The sequence below is a fragment of the Salmo trutta genome, chromosome 13 (assembly GCF_901001165.1).
Source record: "Salmo trutta chromosome 13, fSalTru1.1, whole genome shotgun sequence".
NCBI classification, from domain to species: Eukaryota; Metazoa; Chordata; class Actinopteri; order Salmoniformes; family Salmonidae; genus Salmo; species Salmo trutta.
In genome coordinates this window covers 70,514,328-70,539,174 of record NC_042969.1, presented here as the reverse complement: position 1 = coordinate 70,539,174, position 24,847 = coordinate 70,514,328, and the positions used below count along the sequence as shown (strand labels likewise).

The window sequence follows — 24,847 nt, the reverse complement described above, 5'->3', positions numbered from 1 at the left end:
TTTTTTTAAATTGCGTTGTTGCATACGCGCACTTCGCAGAGTAGGTGTTCCCTAACGGAAATATGCAAATATAGGTTATAACGCACCAATAGGGTCTCGCTAGCTCGTGCTTGGCTCTGCCCACCTCCCTACTTGTTTTGCCCACTCTGACTCCCTTGTTTCCATTTGAAATGACAGGTTGTGGTTTATCTTGATTTAGTTCCAACAATCTTCGGCCTTACCGTGTGAATTAAAAGAAAATATACCCGAGAATGGCATACCGCTGTCGTGTGAGAGACAGCCTGACCAGACCATGGATGCATTAAAAATGGTTTACGAATAACGTTACAGCGTTGCAACAGCTGGTTTGACAGCCCACGCCTTCAAAGACCACACCGGAAGAACAGGAATAACACCATACAGGCGATTCACTCAAGGGGAAAATACAGGTGAGAGTTATAGACCATAATGAATAAAAATATCAATTTTCACCCGAATTACACACAACTCCAAACCTAATGCAAGTGGAAAGTCTGACTGTTAGTTCTGACAAAATCCACAGTGGTTCTTATTAGGCTATCATAATTCGATTTTCAGCAGGCAGTAGCCTTTAGTTTACATTGTCCGTGTTAGGCGTAAAATATTGCTCGCTTTCAAAAGGCACTATGAAACGGATAGTTGCAATATATTGTATCGCGTTTTGTCCTTATTTCAAAATCAGTAAAAAGACAGGTCAGGCGAACTTGCAATACAGGAATCTTACCATTTGGTGCTATAGCCTACTGTTTACACTAGATTGTAAAGGGGAAAAACTCAAACGTTTTATCCATGTAACCAGGGTTGCCAGGTCAAGCTAACATTTCTAGCCCAATGATCATTCAAACCCCGACCAAAAGGCCTGAAACTATCCCGATTGTATTGTTAAGCAAGAGAGGAGTTGCATATTTAAACAATAACCTTTTCCCATAACGATATCGAGCCAATTAAGGAATATCATAGTAACGACGTTAGAAGCATAATTCGTTTTTCCTAAAATGTTTTTACTTATTGCAAGCTGTGAGGTAAAGGAATTTGAATGTGTCAAGAGAAAATATAATTTGCCTTTATTAAACTCGCCAGACTATTTTCCATCAATGGATGTCGATTTGGTTTAACTGCTATGATTAAGCAATAAGGCACAAGGGGGTAAGGTGGCCGATATACCACGGCTAAGGGCTGTTCTTATGTATCACGCAATGCGGAGTGCCTGCATACAGCCGTTAACCCTTGCATATTGGCCATCTACCACAAACCCCTGGGGTGCCTTATTGCTATAATATTGTAATGAAACAGCAGGCAGGGAGCAGGTCTCGAACCCTCGACCTTCAAGCCCGAAGTCCGGCGCGCTATCGACTGTGCCGCAAAAGCTTGCTCGCACGGCAGAGTCGATTTCCGCGCTTATAAACCCAGGGTCGTTACACTACTCCCTCCTTTCAAAGAGCGCGTCCTCGCGCTAGCTTGCGACTCAACGCCTTACAGGAACGCGCACACCGGCCAAGCACACGCACTGTCGTGGATGCAAGGTCCGATCACTTCCGACACCAATGTAATGAACAGCAGGCAGGGAGCAGGTCTCGAACCCTCGACCTTCAAGCCCGAAGTCCGGCGCGCTATCGACTGTGCCGCAAAAGCATGCTCGAGCGGCAGAGTCGATTTCCGCGCTTATAAACCCAGGGTCGTTACACTACTCCCTCCTTTCAAAGAGCGCGTCCTCGCGCTAGCTTGCGACTCAACGCCTTACAGGAACGCGCTCACCGGCCAAGCACACGCACTGTCGTGGATGCAAGGTCCGATCACTTCCGACACCAATGTAATGAACAGGCAAGCAGACAATATACATGTGTAACCGATGTGAAATGGCTAATTAGTTAGCGGTGGTGCGCTCTAATAGCGTTTCAATCAGTGATGTCACTCGCTCTGAGACTTGAAGTAGGGTTTCCCCTTGCGTCCCAAGGGCCGTGGCTTTTGTGGCGCGATGGTAACGATGCTTCGTGGGGTGTCAGTTGTTGATGTGTGCAAGGGTCCCTGGTTCGAGCCCGGGTTGGGGCGAAGCGAGGGACGGAACCTACACTGTTACATTGATGCTGTTGCTGCGGAAAGGAGTGTGCAGAGATGTCATCAAGACTCTAAAATATATTTTGATTTAACACCTTTTTGGTTACTAGATGATTCAATATGTGTTATTTCATAGTTGATGTCTTCACTATTATTCTAAAATGTAGAAAATAGTAAAAATAAAACCTTTGAATGAGTAAGTGTGTCAACTTGTGACTGGTACTGTATATCTGGCACATTTGATTGTGTATTCCACATCACTATGAACATTTTAAGATATTATTGGGCATATTACAATTAGGCCTGTATTTCATACATGCAGGTATAGTCATGCGAAATCGATTAAATAATACCCCATTGAGTTGTTTGGCGGACATATTGTGAAAAGGCTTCTGTGGGGTTAATGCATGAATCCTGTGATGGCCCTGTATCTGCAAGTATTTTTTAAATCCTGTTCTAGCTGTGTGTGTGCGCAATTTGGGAATTCTATCACCGAAGTTACAATCCAAAAACATAGCCACTACGTGTAATTATATGGCTATGCTTACACCATTTTTAATGTCAACGGCACAATATGGGCTATTTTTTAACGATAGTGTTAGGTGGTGCTTTCAAAGTTGGTTATATATTATAATTTGAATGGTAATATCATGGCCTTTAAGAACCACTTGTCAAACAAAGTTTAAAATGTATCAGGGTTTCCGTTTTAAAGCAATTTATACAGGTAATTCTGATTTGTACCTGAGAGGTCAAAGGCAAACTTTCTGTTGGCCTGAACATTCCAAAAATGTGTCTGATTGATAACTGAATCTAAACTTTCCAATGATACAGTGCATTTGGAAAGTATTCAGACCACTTTACCTTTTTCTACATTTTGTTACGTTACAGCTAGTAATGCACCGATATTACATTTTTGTCCGATTCCGATATTTTCCTTGACAAAAAAAAAGATACCGATATTTAACATTTTAGTGGCCTTTTAAGCATTCTAGTACAGTTAAATAGTTAACACATAGATATGCGGTTCTTGCACTGCATCTCAGTGCAAGAGGTGTCACTACAGTCCCTGGTTTGAATCCAGGCTCTATCACATCTGGCCGTGATTGGGAGTCCCATAGGGCGGAGCACAATTGGCCCAGCGTCATCCGGGGTAGGCCGTCATTGTAAATAAGAATTTGTTCTTAACCGACTTGCCTAGTTAAATAAAGGTTACACAAACAGACCCAAAAATGTTTTTGTTGGCATTTACGTATGTCCCCATTACCAGTAAAACATAATCAAAACCTATTTCTTTCAGTAACTTGCTGTGCTGTTTCATTGTTCATTTCTTCAGTTGTTTCATTCCCAACCAGGATTTCTATGGAACGCTGTTTGGGTCTTTGCCTGTCAAAAAAGATACGCAAAAATTAATGCAGGCGTTAAATGATTGTGACGTGCAGTCAAATAGTGTTATGTATATATATCCTCATTAATCTACAAACATTACCCAAAGCAAAAACAGGTCTGTCTACTGTCTCTAGCTTTAATGATAATTATCACAATTTTAATAAAATAATGTTTAAAAAGGGTACAATCTGTTTCAGACTCAAGCCTGCCTGAACAAACCGAAGGCTTTAATGTTTCTTATTTGTCAGAAGTAGAAGAACTCACAAATAACATTAACTCCACTTTTTTTCAAAGCTATAAACCCTTACAAGTCATGAGCAAGAAATAACAGTGCAAGTCAATATGCATTATAACTGTTAGCACATCACAGTTGAAGTTGGGGTAGTTGTCTTACAAGTTACAAGCAAGAAAGACAAGTCTGTCTATGGTCTCTGGCTTTAAAGCTGCCCTATGGCAGGTCACTATGTTGCCACCTGTGCTAAAAACACGCACTGAGGGGGAGCTGGTCGCAGGAATGCACAGGTAGTGCTTTGCCAGGTGGCTGACTTTGGGAAAGTTTTTTGGGTGGATCTTCCACCAGTCCAGTTGATTTGGTTTCACTGTGAGCATCAGGAGACTGAAGGTAGCAGCTAAGTTCCATTTGTACCAGCTGGATTTCAGTAATAAGACCTGTGGTGGTGGAGCATGGCCTTTTGGAAAAAACTGCCCAGTGACTTTCTCTTTTTAGCTGGTAGATGTGGTGAAGCAGCAGCGATGTCTCCCTGTGCTGGGCTTGGGTTTTCATGTCCCTCATTGACCATCTCTGAGACAGGTCTTGCTTTTATGTGGCCCACCTTCTCGTCTTTGATGTAATGTGTTTTAAACCGAGGGTCGACCAACGAGGCTATGTCCAGGAGGTCATCTGTGGCTAGGTCATCATTTCTCATTCGGGTGAGCTCTGTTTCACCATCATCAGGTTTCATGACCTCTGTATTGAACAGGTGTAGTACTGGCTTCAGGTAAGACACACTGACATAAGACTCACCAGACAGAGCATCTGTGAATTCTATAAGTTGGGTCAATGCCTGGTTGATGGACTCAAGAACATCTGTATAGGTGGGAGATAAGTGCCAGGTCTTCTTGTCACTGAACAAGACCTGTGAAATGGCTTTCTCCTGCTCCAGTACTCATTGCACCATCTTTTGATGTGATCCCCAGCTGGTAGGCGACTCTGTCACCAACTTGTGCTGGGGTTGGTTGTGTTCTTTTTGAACAACTGCCAGGTCTCTTCTTTCGACACGAATAGGAAAAGGCATCTACCACTTTCTTACACACTCCAATTGCTCGATCCACCCGTTTGTCTCTACCCATTCTCTAAGAGAAATCGAGATTTTAAGTGTTAAAATCACAATCCCTTTATTTATGTACAAATGTAATATTTAACATAATTCGTTGCTGAAAAAAATGCACATTTAGTTTAATCTAAGTTTCATCAAACACAATTGACAAGGTTACTTACCAATGGCCAAGTGCAGACGATGTCCAAAACATTGCTGTCGGGTCCATTTGTTGATTTGAGCGGCATTCACCACGTTCGCATCCGTTGCAGACCTGTCTGTCTTGACTGAGTCCCCAGGAGGCGAGAGCATCAATGAGCCCATCTGCTATAGCATCACTCGTGTGGTCGTTGGGAAAGTATGATGTTTTGAAGGCATTTATTTAGAAGATTCCACTCTGTCAATGTAGTGGATAGTGATGCTAATATAAGGCTCTGACATGTGACTACACCACAGATCGGTAGTAGAGCTGTTCCTCAACGTTTCCCCTACACTCGGCGTAGAGTTTAGGCAGTGCGGTGTGAGAGAAATGTTTGCGGCCAGGGACAACGTACCTTGGTCAATTACATTTATAAGACTCTTGAAACCTTCCTTTTCGACTGTGCTAATTGGTAGCATGTCCTTAGCAATGCACTACTTAATAGCATTTGTAATGTCTCTTAGATGTTTGCTCATAGGGCATAAACGCTGTCAGTGTTGACTGCTTCGGGCGAACATCCCTAGATTAGCTGGTGCTTGAGGGGCGTTTATCAATGCTGTGGCGCAAACTCAAAACTTTCTGCATGTTCCAAAGAGTGATTTTGCGTCAGATGGTAAAAAGGTTTGTCGTATTACCAGACCGAACATTGCTCTGTCGGACTTCAAAAATCCAAAACACTTCCAAATAACTGAAACGGTTGAATCCTTTTTATCAATAATTTCTTAGTTGAAAGCTACTCCTTCTCCATGGCTATCACTGCCACTTTTCGCCTACATCATAGATTTGTTGTGGTTTAATAGTGGCTACTTCATCACTCGAGGTGCAAAGTGGTTTTTAGTGGGCGTATACCCTACAGTTCATAAATTTGGGGTCACTTAGAAATGTCCCTGTTTTTGAAAGAAAAACACCTTTTTTGTCCATTTAAAATAACATCAAATTGATCAGAAATACAGTGTAGACATTGTTAATGTTGTAAATGACTCTTGCAGCTGGAAACGGCAGATTTTTTTTTTAATGGATTATCTACATAGGCCCATTACAGGCAACCATCACTCCTGTGTTTCAATGGCACGTTTTGTTAGCTAATCCAAGTTTATAATTTTAAAAGGCCAATTGATCATTAGAAAACCCTTTTGCAATTATGTTAGCACAGCTGAAAACTGTAGTCCTGATTTAAAGAAGCAATAAAACTGGCCTTCTTTAGACTAGTTGAGTATCTGGAGCATCAGCATTTGTGGGTTCGATAACAGGCTCAAAATGGCCAGAAACAAAGAACTTCCTTCTAAAACTCATTAGTCTATTCTTGTTCTGAAAATGAAGGCTATTCGATGTGAGAAATTGCCAAGAAACTGAAGATGTCGTACAACACTGTGTACAACTCCATTCACAGAACACAAACTGGCTCTAACCAGAATAGAAAGAGTGGGAGACCCCAGTGCACAACTGAGCAAGAGAAAAAGTACATTAGTGTCTAGTTTGAGAAAGACGCCTCAAGTCCTCAACTGGCAGCTTCATTAAATAGTACCTGCAAAACACCAGTCTCAATGTCAACAGTGAAGAGGCAACTCTGGGATGCTGGCCTTCTAGGCAGAAATGTTTTGGTACCCTTCCTCATATCTATGCCTCGACACAATCCTGTCTCGGAGCTACACAGACAATTCCTTCAACCTCATAGCTTGGTTTTTGCTCTGACAGGCACTGCCAACTGTGGGACCATATATAGACAGGTGTGTCCCTTTCCAAATCATGTGCAATCAATTGAATTTACCACAGGTGGAGTCCAAGTTGTAGAAACATCTCAAGGATGATCAATGGAAACAGGATTCACCTGAGCTCAATTTCGAAAGTCTGATAGCAAAGGGTCTGAATACTTATGTAAATAAGGTTCTCTTTTTTTAAATTGAGGAGAAAAAATATATATTAATAGGACTAGAGCTAAGCACAGGCAAATTCCTAGAGGAAAAGTTATGTAAATAAGATATTTCTTTATTTAATTTTCAATACATTTGCAAACATTTCTAAAAACTTTCACTTTATCATTATGGGGTATTGTGTGTAGATTGATAAGGAAGAAATATAATTTAATCAATTTTAGAATAAGGCTGTAACGTAACAAAATGTGGAAAGAGTCAAGAGGTCAAGAATACTTTCCGAATGCATTGTATATGATTAAAGGCTATATATAAGCAATAACTTGTTTTATACTGACATTGGGATTTTATCCTATGAAAAACAATGTGAAAAATGAATGGAGTGAAGAGTTGAAAGAAAGAGTGACAACAGAGACAGCAGTGCAGCAATGGCAGCTATCACACATTTTCCACTCTAGGGACATAGACCTTCAAGAAAATCACTAAAATCACATCGTCATCCCAAGTGAGCCTGAAGGCCCAAATTTGGAGGTCTGGTCCATGAACTACACTGAACCAAAATATAAATTCAACATACAACAATTTCAAAGATTTTACTGAGTTACAGTTCATATAAGGAAATCAGTCAATTTAAATAAATTCATTAGCCCCTAATCTATTGATTTCACATGGCTAGGAATACAGATGTGCATCTGTTGGTCCCAGATACGTAAAAAAAAAAGTACGGGTGTGGTCTGGATCAGAGAAACAAGGAAAGTATCTGGTGTGACCACCATTTGCCTCATGCAGCACGACACATCTCCTTCGCATAGAGTTGATCGGGCTGTTGATTGTGGCATGTGGAATGTTGTCCCACTACTCTAAAACGGCTAAGCGAAGTTGCTGGAAATTGGTGGGAATTGGAACACTGTCGTACACGTAGATCCAGAGCATCCCAAACATGCTCAATAGGTGACATGTCGGGTGAGTATGCAGGCCGTGGAAGAACAGGGACATTTTGAACTTTCAAGAATCGTGTACAGATCCTTGCAACATTTGTATTTTTTATTTCACCTTTATTTAACCAGGCAGGATAGTTGAGAACAAGTTCTCATTTACAACTGAGACCTGGCCAAGATAAAGCAAAGCAGTTCGACACATACAACAACACAGAGTTACACATGGAATAAACAAACATACAGTAAATAATACAGTAGAAAAAGTCTATATACAGTGTGTGTAAATCAGGTAGGATAAGGGAGGTGAGGCAATAAATAGGCCATGGTGGCGAAGTAATTACAATGTAGCAATTAAACACTGGAATGGTAGATGTGCAGAAGATGAATATGCAAGTAGAGATACTGGGGTGCAAAGGAGCAAGATAAATAAATACAGTATGGTGATGGGCTATGTGCAGTGATCTGTGAGCTGCTCTGACAGCTGGTGCTTAAAGCTAGTGAGGGAGATATGAGGCTTCAGTGATTTTTGAAGTTTGTTCCAGTCATTGGCAGCAGAGAACTGGAAGGAAAGGCGGTCAAAGTAGGAATTGGCTTTGGGGGTGACCAGTGAGATATACCTGCTGGAGCGCGTGCTACGGGTGGGTGCTGCTATGGTGACCAGTGAGCTGAGATAAGGCAGGGCTTTACCTAGCAGGGTCTTGTAGATGACCTGGAGCCAGTGGGTTTGGCGACGAGTATGAAGCGAGGGCCAGCCAACGAGAGCGTACAGGTCGCAGTGGTGGGTAGTATATGGGGCTTTGGTGACAAAACGGATGGCACTGTGATAGACTGCATCCAATTTGTTGAGTAGAGTGTTGGAAGCTATTTTGTAAATGACATCACCGAAGTCGAGGATCGGTAGGATGGTCAGTTTTACGAGGGTATGTTTGGCAGGCGAAGAAGCCTAATGTGGAAGTCCTGTGCTGGCGTGGTTACACGTGGTCTGCCGTTGTGAGGCTGGTTGGCCGCACTGCCAAATTCCCTAAAGCGATGTTGGAGACGGCTCATGGTAGAGAAATTAACATGACATTTTCTGGCAACAGCTCTGGTGCACATTCATGCAGTCAGCATGTTAATTTCACGATCCCTCAACTTGAAACATCTGTGGCGGTCTTATTTGACAAACTGCTCATTTTATAATGTCATTTTATTGTTCCCAGCACAAGGTGCACCTATGTAATGATCATGCTGTTTATGAGCTTCTTGATATGCCACACCTGTCAGGAGGATAGATTATCTTGGCAAAGGAGAATCTCACTAACAGGGATGTAAACAAATGTGTGCACAACATTTTAGAGAAATTTGCTTTTTGTGCATATGGAACATTTCTGGGATCTTTTTATTTCAGCTCAAAAAATAGGGGACCAACACTTTACGTGTTGCGTTTTACATTTTTGTTCAGTATACTATAGCTTCAACACAAAAGAACAGCAGTGTTCTAAAACAACTATGGTTTCCCTTGTTCAAAGCATTCTAGGCCTTTCTTCATTGTTCTCCATTCGTTGAAGCCATCCACGTGAGCTCTGCTTCAGTAGATGGTATAAGCCATACTGAAAATTATTTCAGCTTTAGACTTTGTGAAAATCAACGTAGAAGGTAAGATTTCTAAATTTGACATTAGCTGAGATTGGTCAATATGCATAAGGATATTTATTATGTGTTGAATTGACTGTCTTAGAATAACATAGCTATCGATTCTGGTCATAATATATGCTATCATCATACAGTATATTACAAGTTGTATGCATTTATTAGTCCCTACACAGTCGCTCTAATTCTTGTCTTAAGTGTGATTATTCATAACATTCATAAGAGATCCAGACAGTGGTTTTTCTTTTTCTTCCAGCCTGCAGCCAGAGGTGAGAATGAGCCAGAAAGAGGGTCTGAGGGCCAACTCCTTTCAGTTCACTCTGGAGGGAGAGCCCTTTCGCATCCTGGGGGGCTCTATCCACTATTTCCGCGTCCCCAGAGCCTACTGGGAGGACCGGCTGCTGAAGATGAGGGCCTGTGGGGTCAACACTCTCACCACGTAGGGACACACAGAACAGCTCATGTTCTCTTATACCGACACTCACTGCTGCTCTACTATGGAGAGATACTGAGAATGACTGCTTTATCTTTCAGATATGTGCCATGGAACCTGCATGAGCCAGAGAGAGGGATTTTCAACTTCCAGGACCAGTTGGATTTAAAGTAAGGAAGACATTTATATGATTTTGTGATTAATATGTTTGATAGAGCTATTGAGCTTTGTCTCTCTGTTTTTCTCTGTGTCTAACAGGGCGTACATCAGCCTAGCAGCAGAGTTGGGGCTCTGGGTGATTCTGCGGCCAGGACCCTACATCTGTGCTGAGTGGGACTTAGGAGGGCTCCCCAGGTTGTTTCCATTACTTTAAGCCTTTAACTTTGTAGCAGGGGTCAAATCAAGTCAAACTTTATTTGTCACATGCGCCGAATACAGACCTTACAGTGAAATGCTTGTGAAATGCTTACTTACAAGCCCTTAACCACCAGTGCAGTTCAAGAAGAGTTAAGAAAATATTTACCAAAAAAACTAAAGTAAAAAAAATAATAAAAAGTAACACAATAAAATTACAATAACGAGGCTATAATACAGGGGGTACCGGTACCGAGTCAATGTACGGGGGTACAGGTTAGTTGAGGTCATTTGTACATGTAGGTATGGGTGAAGTGACTATGCATAGATAATAAACAGTGAGTGTACAAAACAAATGGAGGGGGAGGTGTCAATGTAAGTCGTCCGGTGCCCATTTGATTAATTGTTTGGCAGTCTTATGGCTTGGGGGTAGAAGCTTATAAGGAGCCTTTTGGTCCTAGACTTGGCGCTCCAGTACCGCTTGCCGTGCGGTAGCAGAGAAAACAGTCTATGACTTGGGTGACTGGACTTTTTTAGGCTTTCCTTTGGCACTGCCTGTTATATAGGTCCTGGATGGCAGGAAGCTTGGCCTCAGTGATGTACTGGCCGTACGCTCTACCCTCTGTAGCGACTTAGGGTCAGATGCCGAGCAGTTGCCATACCAGGCGGTGATGCAACCGGTCAGGATGCTCTCGATGGTGCAGCTGTTAAACTTTTTGAGGATCTAGGGACCCATGCCAAGTCTTTTCAGACTCCTGAAGGGGAAAAGGAGTTGTCGTGCCCTCTTCACGACTGTCTTGGTGCGTTTGGACCATGACAGTTCGTTGGTGATGTCGACACCAAGGAACTTGAAACTCTCGACCCACTCCACTACAGCCCTGTCGATGTTAATGGGGGGCCTGTTTGGCCTGCCCTTTCCTGTAGTCCACGATCAGCTCCTTTGTCTTGCTCACACTGAGGGAGAGGTTGTTGTCCTGGCACCACACTGCCAGTTCTCTGACCACCTCCCTATAAGCTCTCATCGTTGTCGGTGATCAGGCCTACCACTGTTGTGTCATCAGCAAACTTAATGGTGGTGTTGGAGTCGTGTTTGGCCACACAGTCGTGGGTGAACAGGGAGTACAGGAGGGGACTAAGTACACAACCCTGAGGGCCCCCAGTGTTGAGCATGGCAGCATGGCAGACGTGTTGTTGCCTACCTGGGGGGCGGCCCGTCAGGAAGTCCAGGATCCAGTTGCAGAGGGAGGTTTTTAGTCCCAGGGTCCTTAGCTTAGTGATGAGCTTCGTGGGCACTAGGGTGTTGAACGCTGAGCTGTAGTCAATGAACAGCATTCTCACATAGGTGTTCCTTTTGTCCAGGTGGGAAATGGCAGTGTGGAGTGCGATTGAGATTGCGTCATCTGTGGATCTGTTGGGGCGGTTTGTGAATTGGAGTGGGTCTAGGACAGGTATTCCCAAACTGGGGTACACGCACAATTCAGTCAGGGGTACGCCAAATAAAAGTGTGATTCGTATTTTAAAAAAATATACACCAACGTTCAAAAGTTTGGGGTATACCTGTAAATAACATCAAATTGATCAAAAATGCAGTGTAGACATTGTTAATGTTGTAAATGACTATTGTCGCTGGAAGGCTATCATCCCGGAGTCGCCTCTTCACTGTTGACGTTGAGACTGGTGTTTTGCGGGTACTATTTAATGAAGCTGCCAGTTGAGGACTTGTGAGGCATCTGTTTCTCAAACTAGACACTCTAATGTACTTGTCCTCTTGCTCAGTTGTGCACCGGGGCCTCCTGCTCCTCTTTCTATTCTGGTTAGAGCCAGTTTGCTCTGTTCTGTGAAGGGAATAATACACAGCATTGTACGAGATCTTCAGTTTCTTGGCAATTTCTCACATGACATAGTCTATTCTTGTTCTGAGAAATTAAGGCTGACAAGTTTTAGAAGAAAGGTCTTTGTTTCTGGCCATTTTGAGCCTGTAATCGAACCCACAAATGCCGACGCTCCGGATACTCAACTAGTCTATAGAAGGCCAGTTTTATTGCTTCTTTTAAACAGCATAAACAGTTTTCAGCTGTGCTAACATAATTGCAAAGGGTTTTCTAATGATCAATCTGCCTTTTTAAAATTATAAACTTGGATTAGCTAACACAACGTGCCATTGTAACGCAGGGGTGAAGGTTGCTGATAATGGGCCTCTGTACATCTATGTAGATATTCCATTAAAAAAAATCGGTAGTTTCCAGCCACAATACTCATTTACAACATTAACAATGTCTACACTGTATGTATGATCAATTTGATGTTGTTTTAATGGACGAAAAATGTGCTTTTCTTTCAAAAAGAAGGACATTTCTAAGTGACCCCAAACTTTTGAACGTGTGTGTGTGCATTTTGGGTGAGGTTTTTTTTCTCGCCTGAGTAGCCTTGTTTCACTGCCAAAAATAAAATTAAACCATCTCGTGTTCAGCGAAATAACAACACAATGTCAAATACAGGTAGCCTAGTCAAATAATTAACATCCAATCATATTAACTGTTACTCTCTCGCGGGAAACCTTCACTCTTGCACAGACATTTAGAAACGAAACATGACAATTTTGACATGACAATTATTTTATTATTATAAAACATTATTTTACCCCCAATTTCTTGGTATCCAATTGGTCATTACAGTCTTGTCTCATCGCTGCAACTCCCGTATGGATTCGGGAGAGGCGAAGGTTGAGAGCCATGCATCCTCCAAAACACAACCCAACCAAGCCACACTGCTTCTTGACACAATGCCCACTTAATCCGGAAGCCAGCCACACCAATGTGTCGGAGGAAACACCTCCGGACCGTGTCAGCGTGCACTGTGCCCGGCCTGCCACAGGAGTCGCTAGTGCGAGATGGCCAAGGACATCCCTGCCGGCCAAACCCTCCCCTAACCCGGACGACGCTGGGCCAATTGTGCGCCGCCCCATGAGTCTCCCGGTCACGTCCGGCTGCGATAGAGCCTGGACTCGAACCCAGAATCTCTAGTGGCACAGCTTGCACTGCGACGCAGTACCTTAGACCACTGAACCACTCGGGAGGCCCAGCTACAGGGGTTTTTGGAGCGAGAATAAAGACTACTTTTGAGTAGTAAGACATGTATAAAGGCAACAGATACCATTTAATAAGAAGGGGCTAGAAGCGTCTTATATGGTGAGCTACCAAGTGGCTAGGACAGGCGAGCCCCATACTATTGTGGAGGACTTAATTCTTCCTGCTGCCGCAGATATGGCTGGGACAATGCTGGGGGAAAAGGCCCAAAAAACTATACAGACAATGCCTTCATCAAACAACACTGTTTCACGACGCATCAGTGACATGGCAGGAGATGTTTTGAAACAATTACTGCTTCACATACAAGACAGTGAATTATATGCGTTACAGCTTGATGAGTCAACAGATGTGACGAGCCTGGCACAGCTCCTGGTATATGTCCGTTACGTTTATAGGGGGGCAATTAAGGAAGACATCCTCTTCTGCATACCACTGGAAACCAGGACAACATGAGAGGATATTTTTAAAGTACGGGACAGCTTTGTGACATCAAATGGACTTTGGTGGTCAAGATGAGTTGGTATCTGTACTGATGGCGCAAAAGCCATGACAGGGAGACATAGTGGAGTGGTAACGCGCGTGCAAGCAGTTGCTCCCGATGCCACTTGGGTACACTGCATCATCCACCGAGAGGCTCTTGCTGCCAAGGGAATGCCTGACAACTTGAAAGACGTTTTGGACACTACAGTGAAAATGATTGACTTTGTCTGACCACTTGCATGATGATGAGTTTCTCACATGACTGGCATAGCTGGGTGATGTTTTTTCTCACCTGAATGATCTGAATCTAGGATTACATGGACTCTCTGCAACTATATTCAATGTGTGGGATAAAATTGAGTCTATGAATAAGAAGTTGGAGGTCTTTTCTGTCTGCATTAACAAGGACAACACACAGGTCTTTCCATCATTGTATGATTTTTTTTTGTTGTGTGCAAATGAACTCAAGCTTATGGACAATGTCCAATGTGATACAGCGAAGCACTTGAGTGAGCTGGGTGCACAATTACACAGGTACTTTCCCGAAACGGATGACACAAACAACTGGATCTGTTATCCCTTTCATGCCCAGCCTCCAGTCCACTTACCGATATCTGAACAAGAGAGCCTCATCAACAAGCAGTTATGTGAAAATGTTATTTAATCAGAAGCCACTGCCAGATTTCTGGATAGGGCTGCTCTGAGCTTCTTGCCTTGGGAAATCGCGCTGTTAAGACACTGATGCCCTCTGCAACCATGTACCTATAATGAGAGTGGATTCTTGGCCCTTACTAGCATGAAAACTAAATACAGACACAGACTGTGTTTGGAAAATGATTTAAGACAGAGACTCTCTCCAATACAACCCCAACATTGCAGAGTTATGTGCATCCTTTCAAGCACACCCTTCTCATTAACCTGTGGTGAGTTATTCACAATTTTTGATGAACAAATAAGGTTTTATATGTAAGATGGCTAAGTAATGAGCAAAATTATTTATTATTATTATTTGTGGCCTGGTCCTATAAGAGCTCTTTGTCACTTCCCACGAGCCGGGTTGTGAAAAAAACTCACACTCATTCTAACGTTTAATAAATATATTCTATAGTGTGGCAGGCCTACAATGATATCAAAATAACATTTGAGAGTGTGCTGACCCTGGTGCTAGAGGGGGTACGCAGCTGGAGATTGAATGTTTAAAGGGGTACGGGACTATAAAAGTTTGTGCTACGGGGCGGAAAATCTCTAAGCAGGTTACCTTCGCTTCCTTGGGCACAGGGACTATGGTGGTCTGCTTGAAACATGTAGGTATTACAGACTTGGTCAGGGGGAGGTTTAAAATGTCAGTGAAGACACTTGCCAGTTGGTCCACGCATGCTTTGAGTACACGTCCTGGTAATCCATCTAGCTCCATGGCTTGGTGAATGTTGACCTGTTTAAAGGTCTTGCTCACATCGGCTACCGAGAGTGTTATCACGCAGTCATCCGGAACAGCTGATGCTCATGTGCATGCTTCAGTGTTGCTTGCCTCGAAGCAAGCATATAAGGCATTTAGCTCATCTGGTAGGCTCGCGTCATTGGGCAGCTCGTGTCTGGATTCCCCTTCGTAGTCCGTAATAGTTCTGAAGCCCTGCTACATCCGATGAGTGTCAGAGCCGGTGTAGTAGGATTCAATCTTAATGGTTCGTCTGAAGGCATAGCGGGATTTCTTATAAGCGTCCAGATTAGTGTCCCGCTCCTTGAAAGTGGCAGCTCAAGACTTTTAGCCCGATGTGGATGTTGCCTGTAATTCATGGCTTCTGGTTGGGATATGTACATACATACGGTCACTGTGGGGATGACGTCATTGATGCACTTATTGATGAAGCCGATGACTGAGGGGGTATACTCCTCAAAGCCATTGGATGAATCCCGGAACGCAAACCAACATGTTGAATGAGACATCCTTATAATGGTTATTTTCCTTTAAGCTGGCTGTTACGTGACAAAAACATGAAGTTGAGGACAACCTACCCTGGCTTCACAGAAGCAGTGAACTCTTTCTTCGACAAACTCATCCCAATAATTAAGCCTCTACAAGTACGTAAATTAGTTGCCTTATTATCCAAGTTATTAAGTCCTGATATCTGTTAGCTGTTTGCAGGGGTGTTAATACATGTTGTCCTCTTTGTTTTATAGTTTGAAGAGGGAGGCCCCATCATTGCAGTTCAAGTGGAGAATGAGTATGGCTCATATGCAAAGGATGAACAATACATGCCTTTTATAAAGGAGGTACTGTGATACTGTACTGTTTCTCACCATCTGCATTAGAGGTCGACCGATTAATCGTAATGGCCGATTAATTAGGGCTGATTTAATTAGGGCTGATTTCAAGTTTTCATAACAATCGGTAATCAGTATTTTTGGACACCGATTGTGGACGATTTATTTATTTATTTTTACACCTTTATTTAACTAGGCAAGTCAGTTAAGAACACATTCTTATTTTCAATGACGGCCTAGGAACAGTGGGTTAACTGCCTTGTTCAGGGGCAGAACGACAGATTTTTACCTTGTCAGCTCGGGGATTAGTTTTTGCAACCTTCCGGTTACTAGTCCAACGCTCTAACCACCTGCCTTACATTGCACTCCACGAGGAGCCTGCGTGGCAGGCTGACTACCTGTTATGCGAGGGCAGCAAGAAGCCAAGGTAAGTTGCTAGCTAGCATTAAACTTATCTTATAAAAAACAATCAATCTTAACATAATCACTAGTCAACTACACATGGTTGATGATATTACTAGTTTATCTAACGTGTGTCCTGTGTTGCATATAATCGATGCGGTGCCTGTTAATTTCTCATCGAATCACAGCCTACTTCGCCAAACGGGTGATGATTTAACAAGCGCATTTGCGAAAAAAGCCCTGTCGTTGCACCAATGTGTACCTAACCATAAACATCAATGCCTTTCTTTAAAATCAATACACACGTATATATTTTTAAACCTGCATATTTAGTTAATATTGCCTGCTAACATGAATTTCTTATAACTAGGGAAATTGTGTCACTTCTCTTGCGTTCCGTGCAAGCAGTCAGGGTATATGCAGCAGTTTGGGCCGCCTGGCTCGTTGTGAACTGTGTGAAGTCCATTTATTCCTAACAAAGACCGTAATTAATTTGCCAGAATTGTACATAATTATGACATAACATTGTACAACCTTCAATGTAACAGCAATATTTAGACTTAGGGAGGCCATCCGTTAGATAAAATACGTAACGGTTCCGTATTTCACTGAAAGAATAAACGTTTTGTTTTCAAAATGATAGTTTCTGGATACAACCATATTAATGACCAAAGGCTCGTATTTCTGTGTGTTATAATAAAGTCTATGATTTGATAGAGCAGTCTGACTGAGCGATGGTAGGCAGCAGCAGGCTCGTAAGCATTCATTCAAACCGCACTTTCGTGTGTTTGCCAGCAGCTCTTCGCTGTGCTTCAAGCATTGAGCTGTTTATGACTTCAAGCCTATCAACTCCTGAGATTAGGCTGGTGTAACCGATGTGAAATGGCTAGCTAGTTAGCGCGCACCCCGCTAATAGCGTTTCAAACGTCACTCGCTGAGACTTGGAGTAGTTGTTCCCTTTGCTCTGCAAGGGCCGCGGCTTTTGTGGAGCGATGGGTAATGATGCTTCGAGGGTGGCTGTTGTCGATGTGTTCCTGGTTCGAGCCCAGGTAGGGGCGAGGAGAGGGACGGAAGCTATACTGTTACATTGGTAATACTAAAGTGCCTATAAGAACATCCAATAGTCAAAGGTATATGAAATACAAATGGTATAGAGAGAAATAGTCCTATAATTCCTATAATAACTACAACCTAAAACTTCTTACCTGGGAATATTGAAGACTCGTGTTAAAAGGAACCACCAGCTTTCATATGTTCTCATGTTCTGAGCAAGGAACTTAAACGTCAGCTTTTTTACATGGCACATATTGCATTTTTACTTTCTTCTCCAACACTTTGTTGTTGCATTATTTAAACCAAATTGAACAAATTGAAATGTATTTTATTGATGTATTATATTAAGTTAAAATAAGTGTTCATTCAGTATTGTTGTAATTGTCATTATTATAAATAAAAAAATTGCCCGATATTTTTTTTAATTTTTTTATTATCGGTTTCGGCTTTTTTTGGTCCTCCAATAATTGGTATCGGTATCGGCGTTGAAAAATCATAATCGTCGACCTCTAATCTGCATCATACTGTATGCCCAGTATAGACTTTTGCAGTGACCTATAAATGTATAGTGAAACTGTATTCTCATTGGCAGGCTCTACTATCCAGAGGGACCAATGAACTCCTGCTGACATCAGACAACCGGGAGGGGCTAAAATGTGGAGGAGTGGATGGAGGTAATGGTTTTCTATTGCTAGATCTTGATATTTGGTAATGTACATTGTAGCACACCTTTGTGCCATTTCATTTGCTTTCAATAGAGTAATGATGCTGCTAGAAAATATCCTTATTTATTCTACATTGTTCTTCACTTGAACCCCTCCTCTCTTAAGTTCTCAAGACGGTAAACCTTCAAAGACTGGCGTACGGAACAATACAATATTTAGCATACATGCAGGTATAGTGCCAATGATTCTCTATTTTCTTCTATTTTGTCTTGCATCTGAGAAATCATAGTGGTCCAAAGATGAAGTGTGACTTTGCCCTTACTTTAGCCCCAGAAACCTCTGCTTGTAATGGAGTACTGGTCTGGGTGGTTCGATGTCTGGAGTGAATCTCACCATGTGTTTCCAGCAGAGGGTAAGTTTCATTACAAACTAGGTTAAGATCATGTCATATAACCCCTAGTTATAGCAACTCTTAACGTTCATCCATCTTTTACACTTTGTCATTTAGCAAACACTCTTACCCAGAGCAACTTACACTAGTGAGTGCATACATCATATTTTGTTTGTATTGGTCCCCCTTGGGAATTGAACCCACAACCCTGGCGTTGTAAGTGCCATGCTCTACCAACTGAGCCACATAGGACCATCCATCAATCTAAGGACTGTATGATTGCCCACCATCTAGCATTGATTCTGTCTCTCCTTTTCTGGTAGACATGTTGGCTGTGGTGTCACAGATACTGGAGGCAAGTGTATCCATCAACCTCTATATGTTCCATGGTGGAACCAGCTTTGGCTTCATGAATGGAGCTGTGGCGAACCTTGGCACCTACAAACCTCAGGTCAGCAGCTATGGTAGGTTTTATGTATCCTATCAAATGTAATATTACTTGCAAAGAAAAAAGATGTCATCTGAATCTTTTTTATTTTATTTTTTTAGATTATGATGCACCGTTATCCGAGGCTGGAGATTACACCACCAAGTATCAGCTCTTGAGGAATTTATTCAGCCAGTTTCACAGTAAGCTTTCTCTTTCAAACATTCACATAAAATACTATTGATGTTTTGGAAAACAGGCACCATATGCAATTTGAGAAAATGTCTAACTGGCACATGTATGTGTGTGTCTCAGGTGAGAAGCTTCCTGAGGTTCCCTCTCTACAGGCCAGGAGAGTGTATGAGCCTGTCATCATTCAGCAGCATCTGTCACTGTGGGAGAGCCTGCAGTTTACTGAGAAGGTGAGCTAAGAGTCAAGTTGCATGCAGTCAGCTGAGACCTGGCAATACTCTATCTCTTCAAGGGTTGATGTTGATTCCATAATGTTCTTAATTTAATTGAATGCACTACATTGACATTGTTTCATCATCAAGCCCTTGAAGTCAGAGGAGCCTGTCAACATGGAGAACCTTCCTGTCAACAGTAATAATGGTCAGTCCTATGGCTACACTCTATATGAGACCACCATCAGCAGCGGAGGCCTTCTGAACTCCAGGAACAATGTTAAAGACAGAGCCCTGGTGAGTACAGACACACAGCTACATGGCATGAATGTACTATACTGTATGGTGCACACTGTATGACAATACATCATTTGTACTAATAAAGTTGGCTTGTCTTCTAGGTGTTTGTGGACAGACACTTTGTTGGTGTCCTGGACTATAAATCGGTGGAGTTTGCACTGCCTGATGGGAAGGTACGGTGATACTGTGTGTTTAGATTCAGGCTTTATGTGTGCTGCTGAGCTGCTTTGTAAACTGGCTAGTTTATATTCAACACCATGATAGAGGTGAAAGCTTCTGGTGATGCTGTTCAATGAGTTTGTTACTAAGGTGCCAGGATTAAGCAAACAAAGCTTTCAGACAAATGTTGTTCTAACAAAGAGGAATCGCAATCACTAACTTTGCACCTGCCTATTATTGGAAAACAAGTCCATGCTGTCCTATAGCACAGCGGAAGATTGGATCAATTACTCTCTGCAGTCCAACTGAAAGCCACATGTTCTTCAATTGTCTTTGGGTACTATGCATTGTTGACTGTAGTGCATCAATTAGGGGTTTCCACATGTTTTATGTATTTTCCATTGAAGGGAGAGCGAACATTGAGTTTACTTGTGGAGAACTGTGGAAGAGTGAATTATGGGAAAGCCCTAGATGATCAGCGTAAAGGTATGCTATTCTTAGTTACTACCACTTTAACAATCAGAATTCCATGGCAGAAAGCATACATTAAAGTCACTGTAGACCTTCAGGTTTAATCCTTCATTGCTGTGACAACTGTACATAGTCGTTAAAGTGGATAGACCTGAATGCTCAACAAATAGTGACCATGAGGTCTTGGAATAATTGCATTGTTACTCGCCCATGCAGCTCTTAATCTTTAGTTGCATATCACCCTGTTCTAGGTCTGGTGGGAGATATTGTATTGAACCACGTGCCTCTGAAGGACTTTACAATCTACTGTTTGGATATGAAGCCAAACTTCCTAAAGAGGTTTGTCCTGATCATTTAATTTATACAAGAATAAGGTCCATTCTGGCTCTTACAGTTTATAATTTAAGTGATAATGCCTGAGAAGCCGGTGTCTGTAGGATATATTGGCACGGGTGTTGTTAGGCCCTAGACAAAGTCGAAGGCCGGCAGCACACCTATAGCCTGAATTGAAACGCACCAGCTTCGAGGGCATTATCACTTTTATACAACGGGTTACCAACATATTCAAATAATGATTGACATATTTTCATGAACTTTATTTTGATTAATTTATTCATACTATTTCATCCTTCAACGAGATATCGTCCTGACACAAATCTAGGGTTGCTACCCAAGCCGGCTGGTTGTTCGTTCTATCGATTTGGTTGCCAGAGACGCGACCCAATCGTAAAGTCCTTTTTGTTCTGTATCTATGGACATGACCCAGTTGTTCTTTCTAAATGTTCTATTGCCATACTGGCTGGCAACGTTCTTATCCCTTGCTTTCTAGCTAGCCAACTATGGCTAATTTACAGTCATGTCAAACAGTGCAGCCAGAATAACAGCAAAGTAGCTGCATTTGCATTTGTTTAAGCTGTTTTCTTGTGGCTTTTATTTGGATACATTCATAAGAATGCGCTAATGATGCTCGATTTCACCTGGCATAGAAAATGTGCTCTCTTGTCAGGACACTGTTGTTCAGAGAGTTAGCCAACAACACAGCTAACACAATCACTTCAAACTGAAGCTGGAAAGAAAACAAACTAGCTGTGTTTAGTTTTACCTGTTTTTTTTATTGACATTTCTTTGTATATGTCCATAAAAATTATGCTGATTCATGATTTCGACTGGCTGAGAAAAGCTGCCTGCCTGTCTGTCTCATTTCGACTTCCGATCCCTACAAGTTAATTACTATGAGACAGCTGGAGATCGAATTTCAATATTGAAACAATGTTGCAAATGTCAGAGATACAGACTGCAAGTTTTATACAAATCTCCCCTATTGAAAACCAATTGCTTGTCTAAAAGAAATGGGAGATAATGTCTAGATGCTTTTTACAGTGGAGATTAAGATTATTAATTGTCTGGCTCGGCTGAGACAGTGGATTGCGTAGTGAGATGGAACAGAGTAAATATACATTTCACCATCATAGCTTTCATGGTGGTAACTTGTGGAAAAGACACTGACTGGAATGCGGTTTTAACCAATCAGCGTCAAGGATTAGACCCACCCGTTGTATAACTGTTGTCATTGTAAGTTTAACTGGGATATCAGGTTGTCTTATAGGCCCAGTGCAGTCATAAATGGGATTATTCTGTGTTTTATATATATTTCCACACTATGAGGTTGGAATAATACTGCGAAATTGTAAACATTTGCATAATGCCCTTTTAGTGTAAAAGCTGTTTGAAAAGACCACCTGAAATTTCTGCCTGTTTTGGTGGGAAGGAGTTTTGGCCTTCCATGGTGACATCGCCATGCGGTAAATTAGTTAATAGACTAATAAGAAAGAGTTCAAAACCTCTCTGCCAATAACAGCTAATTTTCAGTTTTCCCCTCCCAACTCAGACCACTCTCAAACAGTCCAATTCTTGCTTGAGAAATTGCCCTTTGCTAAGAAGCTATTTTTGTTTATTTTTTAATTGAAAACAATCACAGCAAGGTCCTTAATTGTTACCCATAAATGACTTCATATTGAGATAAAAATGGCTGCATTTGACCATTTTAAAGTTTAGATGATTCGTATTGTAATGCTAGTCAGTGATTTCCTGTGTTTATAATAGGGTGATCTCCTCCCATGTTTCAGATTGAGTGCAGCAAGCCAGTGGAACTCAGTCCCCCAGAAGCCTTCCTTCCCAGGGTTCTTCCAGGGCATACTGTATGTGGACGGCCATCCCAGAGACACCTTCATCAGACTGCCTGTGTGTAAAGCAGCCCAACAGGCTCTGTGGTTATGATAGGGATCACCACTTGTCCATACTGTGTCCCTGCTGGTTTATTCGTATAGTATGGTAGACCTATCTCTGGTTTATTGGTGTATAGTGTAGTAGGCCCATCCCTCATCAGACACACATACTGATGAAAGAAGTTCCCAGAGAAACTCTAAACGCTGGTTGTCAAGTCACTGATTACAGTATTTCCATCCACAGGGCTGGAGTAAAGGAGTGGTCTTTATCAACGGGCAGAATCTTGGACGCCACTGGTCCATTGGTCCCCAGAAAACTCTCTACCTCCCTGGACCTTGGCTTAAAAGTGGAAATAATCAGGTAGAACTGAAAAAATCTCCTTTAATTTCTAATATATATAGGGTTCTAGTCTTCTGAGGTGTTTTCAGAAGTTCTCATGTTTACACTACCATGTATTCTTATAAAGTGTGTATCAGACTTTATTTGTACAGTTTATCCTCAAATCAAGACACGTACTGATACATAAACAGGCTAGAATGGTTTGTTTAATGGATCCTTTTTTCATTATTTTAGATCATTGTGTTTGAGGAACAGAAAGCTGATGACAAATTAGTATTTGTTGAAAATCCTGATCATGGAAAAACAATTGATGTATACAAATATCCATTTTGTGTTCTGCTTTGAAATGATCAATATTTTAAATAAAATGACACAGCAATTTCTTATAACATAGTAATAACATGGTAATACAAAAGCTATGATTACCTTAACACACTGTATGTAATGTTTTTGTGTTATGGGATGGGTCTACCACTGAATGTGACGATAGACATGTATTTTTATGTAGCCTAGAGCACAGTCATAAGGCAAGTTACATACGCTACCGTTCATAAGTTTGAGGTCACTTAGAAATGTCCTTGTTTTTAAAAGAAAAGCAAAAAAAAATGTGTCCATTATAATAACATCAAATTGATCAGAAATACAGTGTAGACATTGTTAATGTTGTAAATGACTCTTGTAGCTAGAAACGGCTGACTTAATCAATTATTATTTTGTATCTACAGAGGCCCATTACAAGCAACCATCACTCCTGTGTTCCAATGGCACGTTGTGTTAGCTAATCCAAGTTTAGAATTTTAAAAGGCCAATTGATCATTAGAAAACCCTTTTGCAATTATGTTAGCATAGCTGAAAACTGTAGTCCTGAATAAAGAAGCAATAAAACTGGCCTTCTTTAGACTAGTTGAGTGTCTGGAGCATCAGCATTTGTGGGTTCGATAACAGGCTCAAAATGGCCAGAAACAAATAACTTTCTTTTAAAACTAGTCAGTCTATTCTTGTTCTGAGAAATGAAGGCTGTTCGATGTGAGAAATTGCCAAGAAACTGAAGATGACGTACAACGCTGTGTACTACTCCCTTCACAGAACAGCGCAAACTAGCTCTAACCAGAATAGAAGGAGTGGGAGGCCCCAGTGCACAACTGAGCAAGAGGACAAGTACATTAGAGTGTCTAGTTTGAGAAACAGACACCTCACAAGTCCTCAACTGGCAGCTTCATTAAATATTTCCCGCAAAACACCAGTCTCAACGTCAACATTGAAGAGGCGACTCCAGGATGCTGGCCTTATAGACAGAGTTGCAAAGAAAAAGCCATATCTCAGACTGGTCAATAAAAATAAAAGATTAAGATGGGCAAAAAAACAGACACTGGACAGAGGAACTCTGCCTCGAAGGCCAGCATCCCGGAGTTGCCTCTTCACTGTTGACATTGAGACTGTTCTGCCTGCGGCTACGGAACCCTGACCTGTTCACCGGACGTGCTTGTTGCACCCTCGACAATTACTATGATTATTATTATTTGACCATGCTGGTCATTTACGAACATTTTAACATCTTGACTATGTTCTGTTATAATATCCACCCGGCACAGCCAGAAGAGGACTGGCCACCCCTCATAGCCTGGTTCCTCTCTAGGTTTCTTCCTAGGTTTTTGGCCTTTCTCAGGAGTTTTTCCTAGGGAGTTTTTCCCAGCCACCGTGCTTCTTTCACATGCATTGCTTGCTGTTTGGGGTTTTAGGCTGGGTTTCTGTACAGCACTTTGAGATTTCAGCTGATGTACGAAGGGCTATATAAATAAATTTGATTTGATTTGATTTTTGGTGTTTTGCAGGTACTATTTAATGAAGCTGCCAGTTGAGGACTTGTGAGGCATCTGTTGTTTCCAGATACAAGAGTCATTTACAACATTAACAATGTCTACACTGTATTTCTGATCAATTTGATGTTATTTTAATGGACAAAAAATGTGCTTTTCTTTC

The 24,847-nt window shown here is 41.8% G+C and overlaps 1 protein-coding gene across 2 annotated transcripts; it reads left to right on the top strand.

The window, feature by feature from the left end:
* The first annotated feature begins 51 nt into the window (after nucleotides 1-51).
* On the top strand, nucleotides 52-23,563 carry glb1l2 (galactosidase beta 1 like 2). Of its 2 annotated transcripts, none has more exons than XM_029773482.1 (19): nucleotides 52-428; nucleotides 9,669-9,851; nucleotides 9,947-10,015; nucleotides 10,104-10,199; nucleotides 15,739-15,847; nucleotides 15,947-16,039; nucleotides 18,078-18,159; nucleotides 18,316-18,380; nucleotides 18,478-18,562; nucleotides 18,865-19,005; nucleotides 19,091-19,171; nucleotides 19,284-19,390; nucleotides 19,523-19,669; nucleotides 19,774-19,845; nucleotides 20,239-20,317; nucleotides 20,554-20,641; nucleotides 22,429-22,543; nucleotides 22,772-22,888; nucleotides 23,102-23,563. In XM_029773482.1, the coding sequence occupies exons 2-19, from the start codon at nucleotides 9,688-9,690 to the stop codon at nucleotides 23,210-23,212; spliced, it is 1,821 nt and encodes a 606-aa protein (XP_029629342.1). In that variant the 5' UTR covers nucleotides 52-428; nucleotides 9,669-9,687; the 3' UTR covers nucleotides 23,213-23,563. The 2 variants fall into 2 exon arrangements, with proteins under 2 accessions (XP_029629342.1, XP_029629343.1); XM_029773483.1 differs by having other exon boundaries at nucleotides 9,648-9,851.
* Nucleotides 23,564-24,847: the final 1,284 nt, after the last annotated feature.

Bases quoted from the DNA above. Each gene is read 5' to 3' on its own strand.
- glb1l2 (XM_029773482.1), top strand. From the start codon at position 9,688: ATGAGCCAGAAAGAGGGTCTGAGGGCCAACTCCTTTCAGTTCACTCTG. The intron at 18,563-18,864 runs GTAAGTTTCATT...CTTTTCTGGTAG, and splicing joins CCATGTGTTTCCAGCAGAGG to ACATGTTGGCTGTGGTGTCA. The intron at 22,889-23,101 runs GTAGAACTGAAA...TCATTATTTTAG, and splicing joins TTAAAAGTGGAAATAATCAG to ATCATTGTGTTTGAGGAACA.